General features: G+C 32.7%; 2 protein-coding genes across 3 annotated transcripts; one reads left to right on the top strand and one right to left on the bottom strand.

The window, feature by feature from the left end:
• Window positions 1–1,963: 1,963 nt before the first annotated feature.
• LOC132700535 (D-beta-hydroxybutyrate dehydrogenase, mitochondrial) lies at window positions 1,964–26,705 on the bottom strand. Its single transcript, XM_060667915.1, has 5 exons — window positions 26,300–26,705; window positions 18,123–18,446; window positions 6,294–6,496; window positions 3,436–3,628; window positions 1,964–2,285 (listed from the first exon to the last, which is right to left on the bottom strand). The coding sequence occupies exons 1-5, from the start codon at window positions 26,612–26,614 to the stop codon at window positions 2,130–2,132; spliced, it is 1,191 nt and encodes a 396-aa protein (XP_060523898.1). The 5' UTR covers window positions 26,615–26,705; the 3' UTR covers window positions 1,964–2,129.
• LOC132701317 (uncharacterized) lies at window positions 2,392–3,230 on the top strand. Of its 2 annotated transcripts, none has more exons than XM_060669124.1 (3): window positions 2,392–2,655; window positions 2,719–2,988; window positions 3,054–3,230. In XM_060669124.1, exons 1-3 carry the CDS (start codon window positions 2,509–2,511, stop codon window positions 3,090–3,092), a joined length of 456 nt encoding a protein of 151 aa, XP_060525107.1. In that variant the 5' UTR covers window positions 2,392–2,508; the 3' UTR covers window positions 3,093–3,230. The 2 variants fall into 2 exon arrangements, with proteins under 2 accessions (XP_060525107.1, XP_060525108.1); XM_060669125.1 differs by having other exon boundaries at window positions 2,494–2,655; window positions 2,788–2,988; window positions 3,054–3,219.
• Window positions 26,706–26,867: the final 162 nt, after the last annotated feature.

Raw genomic sequence — 26,867 nt, 5'->3', positions numbered from 1 at the left:
TTAAGTACTATTAAAACGAAGAGCAAAGGAAACAAAAGAAGAAGAAAGAAATAATAATGTATGAGTGAGCGTTCTTTTGTATTTTTTGCGAAATTTTAAATTTTGGTAATTGCTTTTATTTTATGCATGTATTGGTTTGTAGTCGTGTCACTTTTGTCACTAATTTATTCATTATTTATTTTATTTCCTTACAATTTTCTTCGAACGGCTGGAAATGAAGTTGCTTCGTTACCAAATTTACTAAATTGTCCTCTATATACAACACAGTTTGTGACATTTTAGAAGTTGTTTGACGAAGACGGATTCTCTCTACTTCAGAGAAATTACTAGTCACAATGTCGAACCCTGTAATAAAATTTGGCTCTATATCTCGAAAGCTTGCAGCAAATAATCTTTAGCTGCACCTTCTGTGCAGTGGCGTAGCGCGCTGTAGACACACATGCGCGTGGTATATACGAATACAGAAGTAAATGAATCAAAATTAAAACAATTTCGGTATTGCTTGGGATACTTGTAAGTTTAAATTAATAAACAGTGTGCAAAAACTAACTACCCTTGTATCGGGTATTTGTATCTGAGTATTTGTGTTTGATGTTTTTATGAAGTGTTACAGACGTCCACTCCATCATATCTCAAAGAACAATTACTTGTTCCTAGCGAGATACACAACATACGTATTAGTTTGTATATATATGTCTACTTAGATTCTGAGTGTCTCTCATTTTTGTTTTTGTAGGATTTTTTAATGTGCTTCTTCTTTTTCTTATACAGGGTCTTTTAAAACGAATGTGAAAAACTTAATATGTTGAAAATAAAGGGTATTGTTACGTAAATGTTAGGTTAAAGTCCAACCATTATGGAGATTTCGCACTACAAATAGGCCGGAAAAATAATGTTTTCAATTTTTATCTAAAAACGAAAAATAAAATATTACAGAAGTAAAAATATACTTTCTGCATATTTTTTCATTTTTTTTTCAAAATGAGTGGAGCGAATTGAATTAGACTGCTCCTATCATTCTTCTCAACTAAATATAACGAAAAACTTACGCAATGAAACTTTATTGTCTCCTGCGTTTCGAAATCTCTTGATAAAAGATTTCGAACCCTATATATGTTGTTCTTTTAATATTCATCATACAGTAAACTCATTAGTATTTAATTCAGTTGCAATTTTCCTGGTACTTGTCTCCGGCTTCCCTTCAATAATACTTAACACAGCAACTGCTAATCTTCTAATCCGGGTGTTCGAACTTCTCGGTGTTGGCCTGTATCGAAACAACTTTTTTCGAAACTTGCAGGTTCATGTAGCACTCGATAAGGCCTGATAAACAAGCTGAGGTACGACTAGAATACGTTTGTGTATAAAGACGACATTTCCGCATTAATTAATTAATTCACCATAATTACAGTATATTTGTGAACAATTAAATGTTTAGAAAATATACTTTTTCATTAAATTAATCGTATTTTGTGTCCAAAGTAATACTAAGAAGTGCATAATAATAAAAATAATAAATAAATTATTCCCCTTAAATTTAGTAAAGAAGAATGAGAAATTCAATGTCATTCACTCATTTAACAAGAAATATTTATAAAATATGCTCTATGTGTTTTCGTTTTTCAGATAAAAAATATATATGTAAGCCCGATATCTCTCTAATGGTAAGGTTGACCCAAAATTTATATAACAAACTACACTTTATTTTAAACCAGGAATCCCCTCATAATTTTTTGGCATTTGTTTTGAAACACTCTGTATAATAGGTTTTACCTCGGGTTAATATTGAGTATCTGGCTTAGTTAGTTAGATTTCGTCGTTTGAGCATTTAATGTATATTTTTCACTTGTCGGTGCGTTGTGTTTGTTGTTAGATCCTCAATAAAAACCATTATTAACTTTTTATTAAAAATACCGTGGGCACATATTTAATAAAAATTAAAAATTTGGCAATGAAACATTCATTCTCCATTTTCTTCTTTATTCACATATCAATCGATATACATTTCGTGTTTGTTTCGCTTTTTCAGTTTTAAAACTAACCAAAACTAATATTCACAATAAATTTGCTTCTACGTTACGCTATGGGAGATTGGATTGAAGATTCCGTTTTTGTTCGTCGTCTCTGTTTTATGCATAAACGAGATCATATACCGATCTCGGCAAATGTTCTGCGACGAACGCCTTGACCTTTTCCTTTCTTGTCACTGGAGTATACTTGTTAAGCGGAAAAGTGCGAGTAACTGCATCAGTGAGCGCTTTCAGCACCGGAGTCAAGTCAGCTTCCTGAAAAGAAACAAACGTGAAAGGCCTGCCAGCTGCTCCTATGGGATATTCGTTTGACGTTTCAAGTGGTCTTTGTCTTGACGCCGTTTAAAAAATGTCTACTAAAAGTTCGCGGAACAGTTAAGAGAATCGCCGGAACACATCTAAAATTCCTTTTGTATTTTTAACCAACCCCGTAGCGAATCTAAACCGCCTAGGAATAATTTCCGAAGGTTTAATAAAAATGTCGGTCGTTGGAACCTGTCCAATAGTCTATTTTATAACGTGCGTGTTGTTGAAATATTTTGCAAAGGATTTCAGTCAGATATTTGATGCGAAACAGGCTATCCAAAAAAATTTTTATCAAGTGCTCTATATACAGTTTTGCCTGGTAGGTTATTTTTACGCCGGCGTCTCTTTGTTCTCGTCATTTTAATTGTCATTTTGAATTTAGGCTTTCAGCAGAGTCGGGTCCTTTCTGAAACCAATAAATGGCGTAAAATTGTTTCGTTTGCTATTGCAGGAAATGCTCGAGACCCACTACGATAAATATGGCCATAAATTTTATACGTATCCGGAATATTCGAAGATGTACTACGATTACGGCATTAAGGGGCCCCACCTATTCTGCGAACCTGCTAGAATCAGGTATCTGTACAACTGCTATTGGCCAGAAGGAGCCAGAAATTTTGTATCTGCCGATGCCAAGATCAGACGCAGCTTGGTAAGAATATATTTTAGCGCTCTAGAGAATTACGAAGACAAGATTCAAACTGTTTTTTTTTGTAGCTAAGAAGTCAAATGACAGCTTGGAGACAACTCTTTTAGTTTTAAGCATTAAGCACCAAATGTTCATCACTGCGATAATACAATATACTGAAATATATTTTAATAAATAAATATTTATATATAATGTAATAAATTTCGTTGATTCTTTTGTTAACTGTTTAATATATACATTGATCAATTTTCACTGGATTTCTATATATGTTTATCTCAGTTTGGCAAGACGACCAATCTTTTATAAAATGCCTAGAAGCACGCACCTAATGTAAAGAAACAGTTATGGGCACTGCTTTACCTACACACTGCTGTATCTTACACAGGATGATTAAAAAAAACATGATGAAAAAAGGAATTCCCGAGAATATTAAAATTTTTCTAATCATACCTGCGATTTTGAGTACTTTTCCAAACTCCTTACTGCCGTTTCAAAGTAACCGTCTCCGTATTCATTTTTCTGTTCCGTGCCCAATTGTTTCCACATTTCTTTAGCCTGTTCCAGAATAAGTTGATCGGAAATCCAAGAATTTCCCGCGGTAAATTCTCCTGGCGCCACGACTACAACGTCTACGCCCCGAGATCTGTAACAGAAATCACGTAATATCAATAAATGACCTTTGCGATCGTCCAAACTGTGTTAAATATCATAATATACATATTATTTCTTTATTGGAGTGCTTCATGGCCTCAGTTTTTTAGAAACGCCTAATGGCAAGAACTACGCCCAATCCACCGAGATATATTTATTTTTTTTTATAACACGAATTTCTTATTTTATATGGCCATCATAGTTGGGGATGACCTTATCAGTTATGTAGGGTTAGTTATATATAGAATTTAAAACAACATTACCTTTATTCTTGATTGGATTTAGTGACCCGTCACACTGTTCCATAATTTTAATGGCCAAACTGAAGGTCTAAATTGATTTAAGATTAATTTAAATTACGATAGATGTGATGTGCTAAAATGTAAAACAACAACGCAAAAAAAACTTTCAAATGGTCTGATATAATTAAGGTTTATAATTATTATTAACAGCAACATTTTGCTAGAGGTGACCAAATTTTATTATTTTTTTTCGTGTCAAAATAGTGAAAAGTTTCTTAATATGTAAAGTATTTGAAATATTTTCTGTCGGTAAACTTGAAATTTACCTTTCAGGTAAATTTGAAATTTACCTTTCACCTTTCACATAATAGATAAATTTGAAATTTACCTATTATGTGAACAAATCGCACAGAATACTATTTTTGTTTTTGAGTCGTCACAGTATCCGACTTTGCTATACGTTAGGTAGCACACGTTATATAAATTTTAATTGATTACTAGAAAAATAAAGTATATATAAAGTGTACATATATTTATTAAATTTGTCTTTTCAGCCAGTTGCCAATATTTTCCGCATTTTTAATTTGGGTATTATTCTGGCAAAAGTTATTTTGATGGGGTAAGTTACAAATTAAAATTTGCCAGACGAATGGAAATTCCTCGATGACAAATTATCGGCCAGCGTGCGTTTTCGACGGAGCTTAAATTGTAATGTGGTGGTGCACTGTGAAATATTTCCACGTAATTGGAAAATGAAATTTGCTACGTACTAATAATTGTCGCGTTGGAGACATAATCACTTACCAATTTATCTGCTCTTATGTGGCATAAAATAGTTAACTCGGCCAGAAACACGCGTCAGTTTTTTAGATGGAAGGAAGGAAAATTTAATTGGACTTTGTTGTTCGCCAACGCAATAATAATCTAATTCAATATGTTTACACTATTTTCAAAATATTAAACAATACGTATGACTGAATAGATATATTAAATAGGCTCAGTTTTTGTTTCTCTGGTATACATTCTTGAAATAGTTGCACAAACATTTTCTCAATATTGTCCAATGTCATTTTTTCTCTCGGTCTATTGGTTCCATAAGCACAATAAAAATTCTAATTGTCTCATTTTCTCCAATTCTTTAAGCAATTAGGTATGTAATTAGATGTAATTTAGGTATCTATACTTTTGCTAAAATTGCATGTTTAAATATTGAATGTTTGCCTTTTTCATTTTTTGAGCGCTTTTAATTACATAGGTAAGAGTATTTTTGGCTCACCATAGCTTCGCGAAGTTTACCTTTTGCTCATAATTAATTTAAAAAACAAGAAGCGTAATTATTAAAATTAATGAGAAAAAAATTGAGTGGAGTTGTTTTCACTGGTAGCTGCCAAATGGGACGCACTTGCCAAAACCGATTTAGAATTGAACCTTTGGGAGTGGGTACGGTTTCAAAAATATTACCGGCTTGGTTATATGTACATATACCAGCATAATTATGCCTTTCATATACGAACCTGTATGAAGCCGTTGATTTGGAATTTTAAATTTTATTTCAAATTTCTTTTAACGGATCCTGGATATAAGCAATTAAAGCAAACATTTTCCATTATTTTTTGAAATGGTTATGGCAAAATCGGTATCAAAACACACTGACAACTCTGATCAAATTTGTGTGATTCTTAGTTAGTACACGAATAAAAATAAAAAAATTGTAAAATGTATCAATTTAGTATAAATTTAGCAGATTTTCGGATGTAATATGCTAATATTATTATGTTTATATTATAAAAATTGCAAATTGATATCCACTCGTAGTTGTAATTAGTTTCTTGAGTGATGTAAAAAAAGTCAAACTAAGCCTTCATCATTAAACTAGAATAATCCATACGTTCAGAAAAATGTATTCGCCTTCCTGTTGATTTCAATATAAAAGATACCAAATGCTTGTCTAGATTTCTAAGATCATCAAGAAAATAGTGACGTACAATTTTTAGAAATACGTTTATTATAAATTTGTACAGAGAATTGACATACAGTCTTTACCAGTATATATGTAATTCATCGAATTCATATGGAACCAAGTAAATTTAAATATTAGAAAAAAAACTACGTTTACTAATAAGTTTAGATGGAGATAATGACAGCTACACAGAATAAATTTATGGTAAATCCCAGTACTGCGGTTTAACGTATAATTACTTGATTGGATTGGATTTTTATTTTTTCAAGTCTGGGGCAGTAAATAGACGATTTTGCTTTCTTCATTTCAAATTGTTATCCATAGTTATTGTTTTCGTAGCAAATCCGTATTTTCTCCAGCGGACGGGTTGATCGATTAGTCCTACTAAAGAATATTGGGAGGCGTTTCTTGATAGTTTGTGGTAGTACACAGTAGTAGACTTTTACATTTATTACCTGAGTTCCTTTCTCAAACATTCAGCTTGGGATTCCACCGCTGCTAATAAGCCGCAATGAATTCCTCGAACAGGAGATGCAACCCTGCATAATCCAGATGTCATGTAGATTATACGACCGCGTGCACGGCGTACCAGGGGAAGCATGATTTGTGTTACTCTTGTTGGTCCAATGAAATTAATTTCGGTCGCTTTTTTGATCACCTGAAATCAAGAAGAACAAGTTTTGGTTAGTGGGTTGTTTATACGAAACCAATTTATAGTCTTATCAAAATTGCAATTCAAAGAACAAAAATTCCCTCAGAACTGGATTTTGGTGAAGACCTGTAGTGCGCCAGTAGAAATAAAGCTTCAAAAGTCTCCTGCTATCGTATGTGTGCTAAAACAGTTATTTCAGTTCAAAAATTAACATTTTCAAGCTTTATCAAATAAATCTGAAATATAAATTGTAGACCATAAAATTTTCTATAAAAAATAATATTGTTTTACAAACCACAATTGCTAATCCGCTATTCGAATAGTTGAAAGAGTTGCTGCGCATAAGCTGGACTACTAGAACGGCCAATGCAGATGTACTAGCTAGAATGAATACCCTCCTCCAAATAACAAACAACAAAAATCAGGAAAGCAACCGATCTCGATCATATAATGCGACTTATAGAACGTGAACAGTTACAACTACTAATACAGGAAGGGAAGATTGAATTACGAAAGATACGAGGCCAGCACAAACATGAATTTTGCATGGTGACCGCCATAGGAGGAGGATTTTTCTCTGCAATTTTTTAAAACAAATTAAAGAGCGCATTTAACATTTGAATGTAAAGTTTTGTTTTCTGTAGACCGTGATCAGGGTCGAAAGCTCCATATCCGCTTTTTGTAATTCAATTTGGATATTACCTTACCATTAAGTTAACGTTAACTTTTATTGCATAGATAACTATAAAACGATGACCTTGATCAACATCCGTCGTTATTATCCTCGTGGCAACGCCCACTACCTATTTCGAATGAATTAAATGAAATAATTTTAGTGCATTCGTTGTTTAGTTTTGGAATCGAGGAGATTTCTAAACAACCTGTGGAAATTCGTTTGAAAAATTAAAAATCTTTATCTTCATTGGAATAATTTTTGAACATCCAAAAAAGAGGAAGAAGAAGAAATCGAAGAAGACATGATTTTTGAAGTAACTTTGAAGAGCATAAATCAGTATTAAAAATCAGAACTACACTATAAATCAATAAATATAAATAATAAACATAATGAAGAAAATATAATATTTCCCTATAAAACATAACAGTTCGTGCAGTAAGCCGAAGAAACATCGTTAGACAAAAGCACCAAGTGAGGTAGTGGTGGAGTGGAAATGGGTGCATAAAAAGCAGACTGTAACTCTTTCAAATTTTAGGATAAAATAGTAAGAACCATTTTGGTACATAATTTAATGATCCACAATTTACATCTGGCACCAATTTTTTAAAATAACTTACCGTTTTCCAGAAAAATCCAAAAAACGAAATTTTTGAAGGGAGGAGGAACAAAAATTTGAATGGGATTGACTAGTGTGGCCAAGGTCTCCACTAAAATCTAGCTTTGTCGGAATGTTTGTTATTTGATCACTATTTTTATGTCTAATTGGCTCTGATTATTACTTTATTTTATAAAATAAAATTGTATTTTTTCCTAACAGCTCTTGTTAGTAAATTTTAAATCCTAGAGCTGCTGTGCTAAGTATGATTTCTTTAATTTAAATTGAGCTGAGCCTAACTACAGCTTTTCAAAATATATACTTTACTGACAAACGTCCATTTGTTGTTTGATATTTAGTAATTATATTAAGTTAAATAATTAAATTGAACTTTCCGTGTAGCTTGAGAAACTTCTAATGCCACTTCTATAAAATGAAATGTTGGTTTTTAGTTTAGCAACTTTTTGACAACGTGAAGGGTTTCGCTTTTATTAATTGATTTCAGCTTGAAATACCAAATCGAATTACTTTTAGCCGGGATTGTAATAAAAGGTAACTTTTTCGGGTCCGAAAATGGATTTTTTTTGTTTGGTTTATAAAGTTGCAAGACAGCTAATTCAATTGCTCTGTTTTTTTCTGTCGATCTTTCTCTCTCTCTCTCTCTCTCTCTCTACTTGCTTTAGCTTCCATTTCTATTTGTTATACATTTATACATATCAAAAGCTAACATAACTTTAACTTTTGACTGTCACTTTAATCGAGATAACTGACACGGTTACGCTTGTTTATTAAAATAAATTAGAGAAGTCAATATTGAATCCCGAACTAAAAACATTAAGCAATAAATATTGGCAATGGAACGCACTTGGTTGGCAACCTTTTTTCTGCGCAATCTCGATGAGAAATTGGGTTAGAAGATAAATATTTTTTTCAAATTCCGGAGTATTTACATGTATTTAGGTGCGGGGTCATTTGTCAAAGTTTCGGGCACCTGCGCGCTTGAAATATACAGGGCTCTCTCAATGAAGTGTTGCTTCAGGCGACAGTCGGATTTAAATCAACTTTCTATATTGTTGATTATTTATATAGTAGTCAATAGTTTCCAACAGTTTGAAGTGAAAGTTAGGCGGATAACTTTCTAGTTAAAGTCTGTTCGTAGATATAAGAAAGTGACTGACTGATACGAATTAAGGAAAGACCCGGGCAAGCTGTAAGAATGAAATATGACCGAACAGGTCCGTACTTTGCTTAGAATTTAATTATTTGGGGTTTTGTTACTAAAACAATATTTATTTATTTATGTATGTATTTATGTTTAAATCTAAAATAAAATTACAAATTATTTTTATTACCTACTTAAATTACTTAAAATTATTCACATAATATATCAGTATCAGTATCGCTATCATCGCCTGTTCTAATTATTATTTGTTCTATATTATTTGCAATATGGATATAAGATTGTTCTGCTTTTTCTATATGTATAACAGAATTTGACCAACTTTGTGTAGGGATGTTAAAAACTTCGGTTTCTATAAGTTTGAGGACATTGGAGTTAACACGGGGAAAAACATTGTTATGACGAATGGCAGATTTCAGTTGGTGGCAAATATGTTCAATGGGATTAAATATATAGTGGTAAGGTGGAAGCCTTAAAACTGTATGCCCTAGCTTTTTGGATAATTATCACAGACGTATTCCTTTTGTAGGTTCAAGCTTTGTAGAACCTCAATTTTTTGGTATAATCTTCGTGAAAATAAATGTCGTATGGAACTAGTTTGTTTTTAAACCAACTTTCAAATAAATCAGCTGTGGTGTCTTCATGGTAATCCAGAGAAGAATCTTTAATATTTTTCGCAGACAGAGAAAGTCCATTTGGAATCCAACCATCTTTAGAGCCAGCATGCAAAATAGTTATTCTTTTACCTCTTTTTGATGGCGCGTTTGTTTTACACTTATCAGTTGAGTCAACTCAACCCTTTTCCTGGGTCGAAGTGACGAACCAGGTTTCATCCAAGCAAATAATTGGCCTTTGTTGTTCTCTGTAAATCCTATTTTTTTCTAGATATTCCAGATATTTCCGAATTCTAAAAGATTCCACTGTAACTTGCTTTTGTCAATTTTTTTGAACCTAAAACCTATGTGTTGAATACACGTCCATAAGGTAGTTCTGCCACATTTAACACCGGTTTCATCTTTTTCAAGCCTCCTAATTAAGATATCTAATGTAGGCACGCTTTGTTCCTCGTATAACTGGTAAATTTTACGCCGTATTATATCTTGATCACTTTCATCTACACTCGAGAAAATGTCAGCATCGCTTCTTTTTTTCGTCGCTGAAATGGTATTCACAATTTTCCATACAGTTGATGCTGGAATTTTTGTCAATGTGGCCGTTTCTTCTAAAGATGCTTGCTTGCCGGCACCACGTTTAGTCTCAATAGAATAATGTTTTCTACATTTGGGCGGGAGCATCTCCTGAGATACACTAGACCCGCACATATTTTGCATAATTCGCACAGGATGCAACAACGCTGTATTACACACGAAATAAGAATGGTTACTAATAAACTTAAACTAATTAGTATACCAAACCAAAGAATATTAAACACAGGTAGGCATAAAATTATTTTCTATTACGGACCACAATTTTACCTTGTTGCATTGTATGTTAATGACCGAACTTGGATAGTCCCATTCAAAAGCAGTTGGTCATATTCTTATATCTATGAACAGACCATACCAACTAGGAACTACAATGCAGAGCTGAAGTTAAGTACTTGATTCAGGTCTGCTATGAAGATGGGATTTTAATTATCTGAATTTTTATTAAGAGGTAAACAATCAATGACAATTACTAATAAAGATTTCCACTTCTTGACTAATGAGTACAAAACAAGTTAGCCTCATCGTTTTATTTTGTTTTAATTAGCTAATTTGGGTTGAAATTATAAATGACGGAACAATAAATAATACAAAATTGTTTGAAAACTATTGAAGAAGTCTGGTTTTATTTCTACGTTCAAACTAGGTCAAATGCGCAACTCTTTAACTCCTTGTCACTTACGTATAATGTTTATTTTACAGTCAGAACAAACCAGTGGACAATACGCTTCGAAACATTACATGCGAGGTATTTCAGCAAGGACCAGATTGTCAGATTGTGATAAATCGACGAAAGTAAGACATGAAAGTGTTCTTTCAGTAAGCAGCTGTATCGGCTAAAAAATGTATCACATATGATGTATTGATGCATGGACGTTTGCAAAATAAAATGATTTATGAACCGTTAGGGGTAGTCAAAACTTAGCCGCTTCCGCTTACGATGTATGTACGAAGTTATGGAGTGTCGCCATATGTATTCCATCGAATTTATATTCTTATTGGCATGAGGAATTATATTGATTTTTTGTGACCGCGCTTAGTACTTGAACCTAATAATTGCGACCTAGAACTTACAAAAAAAAACTTATAAAATTGTTTATAAAACATATTTTTATTCCCTGGTAGTGACATATAGTATATTTTATAGAATTTCTAACGATTTGAAAACATAATGATAAAACGAAGGGTAGAGTTAAACTGCTGTTTGGTTTTCCTGAGTTATTTTTTTTATTTTGAAAACGGAAACAAAACAACATTTATACGAAAGTTTCAGATTTAGACTAAAAAAGACAGTCCCTTCAAAAATTACAATCATTACATTTTCTAAAAAGTGTATCGTATGTTAAACGTGTTGGGAATGAAGTGGGGTTTGCTCAGATACCTCAATTTTTGTTTCATATTAGGTATATGGAAAATCCAAAACCAATGGTAAAAAATTGAAAAAATATTTTGGTAAAATAGTCAGATGCAATAAAAATTATTTATTAATGTGTAGCGTTGCTTAACTTAAATCTTAGATAAACTTGGAAAAAGGTTAACTTTTTCAAGCTACGGAAAACACACTGTGTCGCAGGAAAGCGATGACAATATTTGCTGAGTAGTATCTGCCTTCCGACCCTTAAACGCTTTTTAAACCTACTAGATCGAATTTAATATCCATGCTGAAAAGTTTGGCGAAATTGTCAAAGTTAGGATTTAGCGTACTAAAAGTTTTTAATAAAAAGTAATTTAACAGTCTTTCTTGAAAAACTCGATTAAACTTCTAGCTTTAGAAAAACAAGTATTCACTTCCCTTCATTAATCCGGCCCGGTACCATTGGCAACAAGTAGACGGGGGCAAAATTGCAAAAATAATGAAAGTAAACATTTGATTTCAAATCCGCTTTGTGTTACTGTATGGGATTGCAACTTCTTGATCTTAACTTATTCAAAAAATGGATAATTCAAATTCAAAATTTTATTAACGTATACTGACTTCTTTTCAAGTTATTAAAAGCTTACAAACCCCGCCGAATACGTATAGGACCTACTTATATCATGAAAACTGCATTTCCAATTTTCAATAACGTCGAATTTGAAGAACGCGGTGCGTTTTATTATGGTCGTGTTCACCTTTCGGTCCTATTGAATTATTGACGTTTCGTCCGTTTTCTAACCAGACGCGCTGAATTATTCAACGGTTGCCAAATTGGATGTTTCTGCGACTTTATTGCGAGGTAATATGACCGATCACCACAATGATGAAGCGTTGCTTTATTTTTTTGTAAAAGTAATATATTTTATTATATTTATTACCTGTGTTTTACATGAAATTACTACAATTTTTTCATAAATATCTTTTTTAGTATGGCATAGATAACGTTTTTTTTTCACTTAAAAACAAAGGCTTTTAAATATAACTGCCTTATTATCCCAGTGGTATTTTTTGTATGAGGTGTTTTTTTATATAACTGGAATTATATGTTTTGTATGTTGGGCGCAAGTTTTAAATATTATTTATCTCTTTTCGAAAGTTTCACTAATTAAGATTGCTTTAAATTAGCATGTTTTCCGGATAAACTTAATTTATTGCACATTGTGGAAGTTTCTTTGAAAAATTTGAAAACTGATCATTGACTTGCAATATAATGGAAATTGTGGATACTTTATTTGAAGTTGCGAATTTTCCATAACACGTATGCACCTACAATTCTCCAAATATTTTGTTTGATCTTAAGCAATAAAAATAATATTTGTTTGGTTCTATAAATGAAAAAATGTTTGTATAAAAAAATATATATTTTTACAAAAACATAGGATATTTGAAAATAAGAAAGATATCACCATTCAGAAAATTTTGTTTTTTTGATTGGGACGAAAATTTTAATTGATTTTTCGAAAAGATTAAAATTTTGATTTTTGCTTTTGTGAGTGATTTTTGTTACAATTGAGGATATATAAAAGTGCCACAAAAAGCGCATTATATTTTATTATGTTTATTTTATTTATATTATACTTCAACTCACTGAGAAGATTTTGTTCATATTTATCTTAAATTTAAATTATTCGAATCAATTACCCAATATGATCTATTTATATACCAGCAGTATACTATATAACGGGTGATTCAATAAGAGTTTCCACATTGCAATCTGAAATATTTTTGAAACGCCACTGTATTTGTTTATTATCGTAAGATTTCTAACCTCAAAACATAAACAAAATTAGCCATGGAGCAATATTCGACTGAACAACGTGCAAAAATTGTGCAAGCCTATTATGAAAATGGTCGATCAAGAAAAAATGCATTTCGGACCCTAGGTGAATTTTTCGGCTCACAAAATCGACCTTCTGAGAGGACAATTTGGAATGTGGTTCAAAAATTTGAGCAAACTGGATCTATAACTAACCTCAAAGTCCCTCAACGTGCTCGTGCAGGTTGGTTAGATCAAAATATTCCCGTTGTTCGCGAAAGTGTAGCCGAAGATCCAAACACATCGATTCGTCATCGATCGCAGCAAGCGGGCCTTACGTATTCAACCACACAGCGAATTTTAACAAAAGACTTCATTTTTCAACGAAAATTATCTTTAGCGATGAGGCACATTTTCACGTTGGTGGCTTTGTAAACAAACACAATGCTCGTATTTGGGGATTAGAAAATCCAAGAGAAATTGTTCAAAAAGCAATGCATCCTCAAAAAGTGACTGTTTGGGGCGCATTTTGGTGCGGAGGAACAATTGGCCCTTTTTATTTCGAGGATAATGCGGAGAACGCTGTTACGGTTAATGGTGTTCGCTATCGAAACATGATATCTGCTTTTTTCTGGGAGCAGTTGGAACGTATGGTCGTTGAAGATTTGTGGTTCCAACAAGATGGAGCCACTTGCCACACATCCAGAGAAACGATGCACTTGCTGCGGGGCAAGTTTCCTGGTCGAATTATCTTACGTAACGGCGATATCAATTGGCCGCCGCGATCATGTGATCTTGCTCCCCTAGATTTTTTTTGGGGGTATCTAAAAAGCATATAGAAATAAACCAAAACCAAACACTATTCCACAGCTGAAACAGGAGATTAGACGTGAAATAGCCGGAATAGAACCTGAATTGTGTCAAAAAGTGATAGGAAATTTCAATAAACGAATTACGTCATGCCACATGAGTCGCGGGGGTCATTTGAATGACATCATCTTTCATACCTAATTGTAATACACTAATCTAAAATGGCAAGTAAAAATGTTTGTATATTTTTATATTCTTCCAAGTTTTTTTTATTATTTTAATGTGGAAACCCATATTGAATCACCCTTTACTAGGTTATTTTGTATATTACTCCTCCAAAACTCCGATGATTATTCTCAGTTCTAAGTCTCGTTATTGCATTTAATCTCATGTCTCATTTGTAATATAAATAATTATTATAGGCTTCATGGTAATTAATCAATTCTGATTTGTTCAGAGAATCGCTAATTTGTGTTGTGTTTGTGTGTGTTGTGGCGTATCTAGGGGAAAAATAAAGTCCTTGAACTGAAATGCGATTGATTTATTTTAAAATATTTCACTTTTTACAGGGAAGGTTATAAAATAACTTATGCTTCCTCACTGATAAATAAAATTATAAGCAAAAAGAAAAAAAGGAAGAAAATTCGCTTTGTACCTACCACACATACAAGATAGAAGACGGTTGATTTTACTCTAGTATCTCTCTCTGCCATCTTCAGTTCTTAAGTCTTTTGCTTCTTTAAACCGCTTCCATTTGTGGCAAAAATTTGAAAACTAAGAGCGTAAAGTAAAAGTAAAATTTTGGTATCAGGGGTGGGGTTGTAGTTAAACTTGAAAATAGACTTCAAAAATAATCGGTAGCAATGCGTGAATGGCATAATCTGATGTGTTCTATAATTTCTAATTTTCCAGGTGATGCAAACGCCGACGCAGCACACTAAAATTGGAAATGGGGAAAATTAGCAGTTGCCACTTGCGGTGTCGGTTCGTGGTTAAACGAGGCAGTGAAACAAGTAAACAAAAGTTACATCAAAAATTAAAGCTTAAAAAGCTCTTAACTGTTTTGCATACCGTTTAGCAGTTTTCATATCGTTTACGACGTGAAATTAGGTTCCCTTATTATTCCCATTCCCCGGCTTATTCTGTTGGGATAAAAATTCATTTTAAACGATGATCACAGTTTGATATCAAATATCTTAAATGTGTTACTATCTTTAACCGTTCTGGTAATTTTTTTGAGGAACAAATTGCCTGTTTAATTAGCTTTTCGAATTTGGTAAATATTATTGAACAGCAAAAAATTACAATTTGTAAGACCACCGATAGAGGCCGCTAGAAATACCTCCTGTCGCCAAAAGAGCTCTATTATTGGCAACATAGGTTGGAAATCATGTTACCCGTTGACGGGAAAGCTGGAACAGGTTCATAAACTAAGAGTTTTTAATTCCCGTAGTCAGTCCAGGGGACTGCAATCTAAAGAGTGATCGAACTTTCCATATATACATACTTATTGTCAATCTGCAATCTGCAACAATTAACTATTTTATTTATTACCACACCCTGTGAGGTGGCAATGTGATTCATCAAACAAGAAACTCTTCAAAATATGTGGTCGGAAGGCTTTGTTTCTATTGTGAGCTAAATTTCATATGGGTGTTGATGAATGTCCTGCATCTATTCGCCACATAAAAGCCTAAAAGCTGCTAATTGACAGTTAGAAGTTTTTAGCCACACCACCAGCACTTTTTTTGGGCCGAAGATACACAACGCTTCAAGACAATAACATAAAACCTATTTTTTCCATTATTCCATATAAAAGTGCAATTTTATATATCTAAGTGCTTCATTTTTAATATGGCTGCAAATGATCGACGAACGTGTAAGAATTATTGATTATTTTTTTATTAATTTAGTTTGATAAGTTTTACGCAAACATTTTTGTATATTGTAAATCTAAAAAAGATATTTCGGAAATTTTCCATGTATATCGCTAACATTTTAATAATGTCTGATTATTTTAGTTATAGGAAAAATAAAATTTTGAGCATTTTTGCGCAACGAATTGAAATCAGTTTTTGTATTATATTATGTATCTAATGGCCTTCAATCAGATTTCAAGAATATTATAAGTAAATAAGGGATACCTGTTAACCTTGTTTTAATTTTAGTTGTGAGTGACAGGGCATGTGTGCGTTGAAAATTGTTTTTTAGATTGTTTAAACATTTTTGCTCAGAACACATAAGAAACAAAGACATTTTTATTTGTCAATCAAGATACTGCAGATATTAGCTTTACTGATCATATGACATACGATTGTGCAATTTAAATTAGCTATTTAATGTAAAATATAATTTAACAATGGTCGTAATTATGATTCGTCCTGCGTATGATAATGATCTATGGACTTTACGTAGTACTATACACGACCACAGATTTTGACATAAAATTGTTTATCGGCATATTGAGGTAGATTGACATTTATCACCTTAAAAAAATAGTGAAACATTCTTCGTATTAAAAAAATTCTGTCACCAAAATTATATATCCTTTTATACATAACTGTAGTGGCAGTTTAAAATGATATTTGCGCTTTAATGTGAGCTTCGAGCTATTAGTCCTGGATTATGCTGACCTCTCGAAGCGCCTCCATGGATTTCGCTAGGGTAATTCCAAACATGAGGAAAACTAAAGCGCGGTATTAATTCGTATTAGCGGTTGCCCTTATTGCAAGGCGAAATTTCTGCCGCATATTTATAATTTAAACAAATTCATTTTCCGTTATGATGAGCGTATAAGAAGTAGAAACTACATCGTTTCTTTTACAGGCCGTTTTTATTGTAATTAACATGAAGGTCATTTCTTACACGTACAGCAACGTTATTTAATTAATTTCGTTTAAATTAGTTAATTGTTAAATTATATCCCATCGCTACTTGCTTGTTAATAGACGCTATTAGATTAACTCGAACGGAAACGTATAAAACGCCGATAATGAGAAGATGAAAAAGTTTGCCTAGGGTTAAAATTATCATTCTGTCGAGCATTCGATCAGAAGAATGAAGATTTTTTTGCTCATCAGATACAAAGCTGAAGCCTGAAAAATTATTGTTGCAGTCAATATCGATTTTGTGAGATAAATGTTATTTAGAGGAAGACGGTTAGAAATCGGTACTTTTTTCTATGTCATACACGTTAATATTAATTGCGGATACACCTATAAATATTAATCACAGATTTTTTATAATTATTGCCTTTAATTTTCCTGGTCTCTTTACGGATTTTGAGCTTACATCTTTTGCTAAGGGGTAATTTGTGAAATCACTTTAATTATTTATTGTTCTGTATTCTTCTTAGTATATTTTGAGGTTGATAATCTGCTAAAATCTAAAGCTGATGTTAATTAATAAATTATATAAATTAAATATATAAATATGATTAAATAAATCAAGTACATAAATAATTGATTTAGTTGTCACAAAAGTTTCAAAAGAAACATTTTCTAGAAATAAAAAACATTGGTTTCACATTCAAATATAGTGTTGTATATTTTAGGTCTTCTTTGAAATAATACCATGGAAAACGTTATTTTGATTATCAAATAATAATATGTCATTGTGTTTAGCAAAAATTATATCGGCAAGTAAAGCAACTAAACAATGATAACACCCCATTCTCCATTTACATAAATTAGAAATACAAAGGCAAGAATCCCCGTTACTAGTTGTGTTTTCGTATTTCAAAATTTGTCTCACTTTTCTAATTCGCCGCCCTAATTCCAGTTTAGATCATACCCAGTTTTTCTTACTATTGTGGCTTATATATTCCTTAAAAGTATGTATTTATTTAGAAAAAAGCAATGACGCGCCGGCTACTTATTTCTGCAGCACGATCCTTCTTTAAGTTATTTTCTGCATAATCTCGGTTTAGAGCCGGGTAGCAATATAGTAAACTTTTTTTATTAAGTTACATGAGGAAAAAACGTTAAAATTTACCTGGGGTGGAACCCATTCAATTTCGCCCAACGCCACCCAAGATGCGGCATGTATGACGGCCCATAGACCGGGAGCGCCATCTGGTAAGTTTTCAACGATACTGAGCGAGGCAGCCAGGATATCCCTTTCCGAAGTGACGTCCAATTGGAGAACGTGTAATCGACCGGAGCACACTTCCTTCAGCTCGCCAGACATTGTGCTGTCGGCAGCATTCTGGAATCCAGCGAAGACTGTAAACCCTTGTTCGTCCAGGTGCCTAGCGAGGGCGCCTCCTATACGTGAGTCGCAGCCCGTGATCAGGACAGCTTTTCCTGCAGCTGTTACCTAGAATAAAAAGCATGGGTGACATTGTGACAGTGTGGAAAATAGATTTGTTTAAATTATAAATATGCGGCGCAGAAAGTTCGTCTTGCAATAAGGGCAACCGCTAATACGAATTAATACCGTGCTTTAGTTTTCCTCATGTTTGGAATTACCCTAGCGAAATCCATGGAGGCGCTTCGAGAGGTCAGCATAATCCAGGACTAATAGCTCGAAGTTCACGTTAAAGCGCAAACATCGTTTTAAATTGCCACTACAGTTATGTATAAAAAGATATAGAATTTTTTTTAATACGGAGAATGTTTCACTATTTTTTTAAGTTTTACGAAAAATTATTGGTGTTAAATGTGAGTCAATCAACCACCAAATGCCGATAAACAATTTTAGGTCAAAGTGTGTGGTCGTGTATAGTACGACGTAAAGTCCATAGATCATTATTATACGCAGGACGAATCATAATTACAAAGGATAAATCATTCATCCGTTGATTCGATCATATTGATAAGGTTAAATACAATATGATATTGAAAACTCTTGAAATCCACAGTATTTAGTATCTGCAATTTGTTTGCGCATTTTGCAAAAATGTATTCAAAAACTAATAGTCGTAGAAAAAGTATATTATGCAGCAAATTTATAAACTTCTTCAGACACTGGTTTATTAAACACTCCCACCTACTCTCAAAGACGACCTTAAGGGCGCAATTTTAAGAACTGAAACGACTTTAAGGTCGCGTTGCGTCTTAAATCCGTATAAATGTCACTCAATGACTGACATTGAGTAACATTTACGATACTCCATAACGAAACTTGACCTTAAATTCGGCTCATTCCCAATTCCTAAATGTCATTCATTAAGTCACTTTGAGGCGACTACGAAACGAAACGATATCTTGGGGATGCCTCAAGCTCGATCTCGTCCTCAAGGAGAAACTAAAAATAACTCTCTCGAGGTTTCTTCTTATTGTCGTCCCATTTTAAGGATTAATGGAATCGACGGCGAAAATGTTTTAAATTTACGCAAAAAGATAGTTTCGGAATCAATGTGAGACACATTGTAAATTTTTTTGAATGCAGTTTCGCTTTTCATGACTTTGGCTTAATATTTGGATTAAAAAACATAAAATTTGAACTCTATTTAATTGCCAAAAAAGTACCAAGAAACTAATGGTGATAGAAAAAGTATAGTGTGCAACACTTATAGCACTTGTGTGGGGTAAAAGATACCTAAGATGTTTTTGCTACTCGTTTTTCCATTCACTGTGGTAGATTCATTCAGAGTCCACTGTGTTTGTTGCAAAAAAGAAGGTAAAATAGAAAAAAATATAAATATTAGGTCGAACACAAATTTACAATATAATGCATGGATATAGAAAAATTAACTTTCTATTACATCGATTACGATATATACTACGATAAAAAACTACCAGGACGATAAAGAAAAACTAAAAAGTATATTATTATCTGCTTATTAATTTGTATTCAACTGATCATATTCGTTAATTGACAAAATTTGTCACCAAGCAAACTCACTTTTCATTAGCGACCCGGCCAAACATCATTTTAGAGCTTTTCACAGTAACTTTCCAAGTATTCGTAAGAACTTTCCACAGTTTGAAATTATGATGGAACAATTTAAAACCCCATTTGATATTATCATTTTAACTGAAATATGGAAACTAGCCGATATTTTCTGCTTAGTTGTGCGGGAAAAATATAATTTTGAATTTTCTTTTCATGTAACTTGCGGTGTGCGGTGAATCAGAATTCAACTCAGAATTTAGAGACGAACTAAAGACGTATGTACAACAATCCGGCTGATACTGAAATAATTTTAGGAGACCTCAATATAGACATTCTGGATCAAAACGATCTTGACACTCATGATTATTTAACACACTAAGTGAGTATGGGTTTTCATCTTTAATCAATGTTTAGATGGGAATCGAAAGGCATGTTTAGATCACATTTTTGCAAAAAATAAAATTTTTGATAAGGGAATTTTAAGTTGTATGACACTCCCACATTACTGATCATTTTTCAATTAAATGAAAATAATAACATAAAAAGTAAAAATAATAAAAAATATATTATTTACAAAAAAGTAGATATGCCTAAATCAAAAACTCTAGCTAAAAATGAAAATTTCATTTCAGTATTTTGTAAGACTGACTCAGGCGGGAAATGAATTTATTCAAATCGTACGATGAAAGAAAGAAAGGAAAAAAGAAGAAATAAAAGGACAAACCGCGGGGACTGTTGCATTAAAATTAAAATAAGAGATAATTATAAAATATAAATACCGAAATAAAATAGTCAATCTTAGGAGGAAAGTAAAAAACAATTTTTACAAAAACATAATACACCAAAATAAACAAACCTCAAAGATGTGGGAAACTGTAAACCAATATTTGTTTCATAAAAGTAAAAAAAACTCTGATGAGATTAATAAGATTCAAGTGTTAGAAAAAATATTACATGATCCATGCAACATAGCAAATTTTTGTACTGTCTATTTCTCTATTATAGAGCAAAATTTAGCGAATAAAATTCGAACCACAACGATCGACTTTTCAGAAAATCATAATATCAGAGACACGATGTTTATTGAAGGAACGGATATTTGTGAGATTGAAAAAATGATTAGGGAACCTGGAGAATATGGTTGATGGTTGATGTTGAGATTTTAAAAGAGATTGCCAAAGAAATAAGCCAACCGCTATCGTGTATAATAAATACAAAAATTTCTACCGGTAAGAGGTTATTGTTAGGTCAATATACAAGGCAGGCGATCGAATGCTGGCAAATAGAAATAAAAAAACAGTGTCAAATACCTTGGCATACTATTGGACAGTCACTTGAAATGGGATATATATGTTCGAACATTAGTTAAAAAAATTAGATCCCTAGTATATATTTTTAAGCAAACGAGACAAGTTCTTTCAATAAAAGAAAATATTTCTTTATACTTTGCGTTGGTTCAGTCATTTTTACTATACGGCATTATCAGCTGGGGAGGAGCATATAAAAGTAATCTCAAACCATTAGAGGTTATTCAGAAAAGAGTCTTGAAAGTTATATTTCAACTTGACCTATAGTATCCCCCAGATCAGCCCACTGACCATAGTATTGCAAGGTATTCCACAACTATACCATAAAGTAAGTATGGTTCATATGCAGAAAACTCGTTATTCAACAACCACATATCTATCTCATGATCACTTTACTAACAACTAAAAAACAAAAGAAAACTTAACACAAACATTTGCAAAGAAAAGGATAGGGTAGCGAACATTTCTATTTGTTGGAAATAAATTATTTAACATAATTCTTGTTGAAATGAAAAAAATATTGGAACATCTATAGGGTTCAGCTATAAATTGTCTAATTAGTGGAAAACTGTTCCGGAGTCTTTGACTAAGTTTAAAGCTATGGCTAAAAGCAACTGTAATTAATGCAATCCATTCTTTTGGTTCCTCTTCCCTTGTTTTGGTCTGGATTATTTGTAAAATACGTAACATTTAAGATAGCAGACGAGTTCCTCAACTCAAGCTTAATTAAGTGTTATGAATTGTAATACAAATGTTGTTATGATGTCTTATTTTTATATTTTACAAACTAACCAGAATACAGTTCTGGCGTCAAGTTTAAATACAAACATTGAAATGAATATTCCAACGTTTTTCTCTATATTAATGTAATAGATATTTGATAATGGGAGTAAAAGGTTTCAAAAATGATGTCTTGTGGCTTATTGTTCTATATTTACCCGGGCGACACCTTGTCCCTATAACTGTGGAACCGAACTAATGGAACGGCGTGACTCTAATATTATTTTGCTTCCCTTTAAGTTTGATTGATTGAGAATTACAGGAAAGGTGGACATTGCAAAAAGGTGGCGGGTTTTTACGACCCCTCTTGTGCATTAATCCGAATCAATGTAATTTATATCCCCATTGAAGGCGCTCGTCAGGTACAAGGGTAATAACAAAATAATTAACGGTCTGTCACATCGACAGTACCAATTAAAAGTTCCATCGTTAATTCCGTAGGAGTGAGCGAGTTATAATGTAGACAAGACTCTTTCTAAATATAGCTTAATATCCCCACAGAGGCTATACCCCGTTCTAATGACTTCATTTTCTACGAAAGGGAACCCCAATGCGTATATACGAAGCGTCGATTCTAGATTATTCTCCGACATGTTTTTTTTATGCTTTTAATTTGACGATGTTGTGTATAATGCGAACCAGGATCGTGACTTATTTTTTCTACAACAAAACGATCCAGGTGACACTTTAACATTCGTGTTTTATTACTGTGTTATTTAGTTTCTTAAATATTTTTAAGGTAAATAGTTGCTTTAAATGTCTGGTCCGGCAATAAGTGTCAAAGTTTTATTTATATTTTGCTTCGTTCTTGTATTATTTTTTGGTTTGGTTTTCGACTCCTGTGTTTTTACAAATGTGTTTTATTTTTATTGGCGAATTAAAAATACAATACATAATACCATTTTGAAGAAGAGTTAAGTAATACCTAATTATTAGTGGGATAATTTAATTAATAGTTTATTATTATTAACCTTTTATTTATCAAAAAATTTTAAAAACAGTTTATTATTTCAAAATATTTTGAAAACAGTTGCTGCTAGAGACAGGATAAAAATAACATTTTGACACGCTGTATCTCGAAGTGAACATTTTTATGGTAACTTTTTATCTTAACAATGCTTTAGAAATGAAAAATATTGGCAGATTTAAAAAATAATACAAAAAATTAAATGATTTAAATTAAAATTAAATTCACCCAGAAAAAGGAAGACTGAATTTGAATGACGTTTATAAACTGTAATTTATTCCAAGCTAACAACAAAATTTAGTCAGTGCTGACAAATGAAACATCTGAAATGAAAAACACAAGAGCTGACTTTTATGTCGAAACGACTAGACTATCTGTACCTGTTTTTATATTGTTTGAGGGGGCGGAATTAAATGAAGGGCATAAACACCGTCTCGGATGACTGATTCCTATATTGGTGACAGGTAAAGACCTGACTCGCGGTTAAGATTGTTAGGTTGCTTATAGATTTCTATAGACTCGAAACTAACCAGAATACCGACGTAGAATCCCTCTTCACTAAAGTTCCTATTTCTGAAATTCTCACCATCATTTCAGATATATTAAAATCCGAGAATCTGGAACCAAACCTTCTCACCTTATTTGAAAAATGCTTGTCTGGAACATTTTTTTCTTATAATTGTCAAATTTTTGAACAAACGCCGGGAGCAGCTATCACCGGTCATCGCAAATATATTTATGAAAGCCTTTGAGAAGAAAGCTCTCGACACCTTCCATCTAAAACCAAAATTGTGGAGACGCTACGTCTAAATCAGACCTAACATTGGGCCATTGTGTTTACTGAAAACCTACGGATACAGACGCACGGCCCAAAAATAATCGGTTATCAACTCTCTTGTTTACAGAGCAGTAAAACTATCTCACTCCGAGTCATTAGATCTAGAATTAAAACACCTTACCTCTGCTCTTCTCTCTAATAATTTCCACATTAAAGATATTAACCTTTCCATCACAAAATACACTTCACCACAACCTTCCAATAGCAATGAAGCTGAAAACAATCTCACACTTGCCACTTACATTCAAAACATCACTGACCACAAATCAAATGTTCCAAAGAAATATCACGTCAAAATCAGATTTCCCACTTGTCCAAAAATTTCTCAATATATTCGATCAGTCAAAAACAAAATTCCATTTGAGATGCCAGGAGTTTACAGCATTCCATGCATATGCAGCATAGAATACATTGGAGAGACCGGACGAAAAATTTCGACCGGGCTCAAAGAACATGAACGAGCCTTAAGACTAAGACAAATAAACTCATGAGCAGTTGCCGAGCACAATCACGAAACCGGACATAAAATTTAATTCGATAAAACTAAAAATCCGAGAGTCTATAGCAATCTACAAGCAAAGTAACAATCTTAACCGCGACTCAGTCTTTACCGCTTACCAATATGGGAATCAGTCATGTCCCTCATTTGGCTTCGCCTCCTTCAAACAATATATAAGCAGGTATAGAGTAAAATGCGAGCCAGTTTCAGTCAAGCTCTGAAGAAGCCAACAAGATGACTGGCGAAACCTTAGCGTGTTCGACTCAACAAAAACCGACGCAGGAGGAATCCAGACGTTTTATAAGAAGTATTACAGTAGCCTGTGGAAGTTTCTTTAAAAAAAAAATTAGAATCGTTTCTCAGATCTTATGAAGCAAAATGTTTCCTAAAAACTTTACCACTCTGTATCTCAAAATTAATTCAAAAATTGTCCCCTTCACACAATTAATTAATGGCCAATATAACAACGTCTTACTTGCAAATAAATTGAACATTCAATTCGTGCAAAATTTCGTATTTGGGCAATCATAAATTTCTTTTTTTTTTAAATTTTAGTAGTTTAATTTTATTTCTTGTGTTCTATTTTTATTTTTTTTTCTTAAATATAGCACAATCAACATAACAAGGCGACTAAAATTTTATTAACGTGTAAGATATGCGAAATATTCCAATAAAAATTTTTTAGATGAAAGAGGGGGATGGAATGATAGAAGGAGGATAATGAAAAAATTAAAAATTATGTTGATAGCATTACATTTATGAATAGGTTATTAGTAATATTACAAAAACGATATTACAAAAAGAGGGAAAGCGTGGTAAATGTCATTTGTAAAATGGAAGAATGAAACAAATAAAGCGGCGCTTTTCGCATTTCAAATTTCAAAAGAACTGACAGAACTAATATCACGCGCATATTACCCTTTCTAATAAAAAAATAAACTGTTATGTTCCAACTGCAAAGCAGAAAAAAGCCTATAAAATTAATGCCGTTTGTGGGATTTTGTTGATTTTAGTCTTTAAAATTCTCGGAATTATTTTTTCGCTGATTTTTGTTTGAATTAAAACACCGGAAAACGAGGGGAAATGTTTTTCAAACAAGCAGTGGAATATAGGTCAAATGATACGTAGATAGTGGCGTTTTATTAAATGACTTATGATAATAATTGTTGAAAGGTCAAATGATACCTACATAGATTGTGGCGTTTTATTAATTATTAATGAGATGTAATAATTTTGTAATTGTAGAGGGAATTGGTATCGTTTCTTTACAATAATATGCTCAAAATTAAAATTTGTTAATTCAATTTGAAACTGATGAATGCATGTATGAAATGTTAAATTATGTGTATTGTAATTTCGTCTGAACTTGCTGAACACTAGATACGTTACGTTACAAATGAGAATTATTTAAACGAATAGATATAGAGAACAACAGTTAGCACTACAAATGATCAAACATGTTCAGAAGTCTTCAAATCGATTTTATTAAGGCAACATTTATGCATAATTGATACACGTAATAGACGACAGAACCGCTACTCATACTAAACCATAAAAATGTCTGACTTATAATAAAGAAAATAAAAAAAATTGAAAAAAAGCACTATTCTATAGGACTTAAAATGCTCTTTCATCTTTTTTATTTTATTAAGGAGCAGGTATAAAGTTTTTTTTTATTCTATTATTATTATTATTATTCGGTAAAAAGACATATTTTTAATTTGTATTTGTAATATTATAAAATTTCAATTCATCAGACAATGAATGCTTTATACATTACACCCTTAAATAATAAAGTTCTCCTCTGTTGGAAAAGCCCATGCAAAAAAATACGCAACTGAAGGGGCGTCTGTTTCCAGAATAGAGCCAGCCAATGTTGGCCATATAATCGATATTATGTTAATATTAAGAGTAGACTCATTAGTTTTACTTCTAACTTACCTTCAAATTGTGATAAAACAAAACCGCACCTATAGTAGCTATACTAAACCAAATAAACAATGTCAACGTGCTCACTTCAGTCACATGAAGAACGTTTAACATTACGCTAATAGTAAACGCGGCCGCATGGCAAAATATGACCGGTAAAAAACACCGATCCAAGACATCCCATGGTACTTCTTGCGGTCCGGATGTTGCCGTTGCCGGTTTGCCCGGTAATCCGACCGACGATTGTCGCCTAATCGAAGATCTTCTGATGTTACCGACAGGTGGAAGCGCTTTAAGTGAAGGGCGTCTCTTGAAAGGACCGCTCATGGTCGACCCGGTATCGCACACGAATGGGAAATAACCGAGTGATGACTGGTAACCGGTCACAGCAAGTCAAATTCCCGACTCACAGCAGATCTATTTTCATCCAAAATTAAAACAGAAATATCTTATAAATTGTGTCTCCCACTTTGCGATACAAATTTAGCGCGTATTTCTGGGTCGACGATTAATATTCCGTTTTTAAATTCGCTATATTGTGGCAGACAAAAAGAAAATGCGCGATACAGTAAAGTAAATC

Source organism: Cylas formicarius, unplaced genomic scaffold (assembly GCF_029955315.1).
Source record: "Cylas formicarius isolate icCylForm1 unplaced genomic scaffold, icCylForm1.1 PGA_scaffold_4__25_contigs__length_36172078, whole genome shotgun sequence".
NCBI lineage: Eukaryota > Metazoa > Arthropoda > Insecta > Coleoptera > Brentidae > Cylas > Cylas formicarius.
The sequence above is the reverse complement of the archived record's forward strand: the minus strand, read 5'-3'. Positions and strand labels throughout refer to the sequence as shown.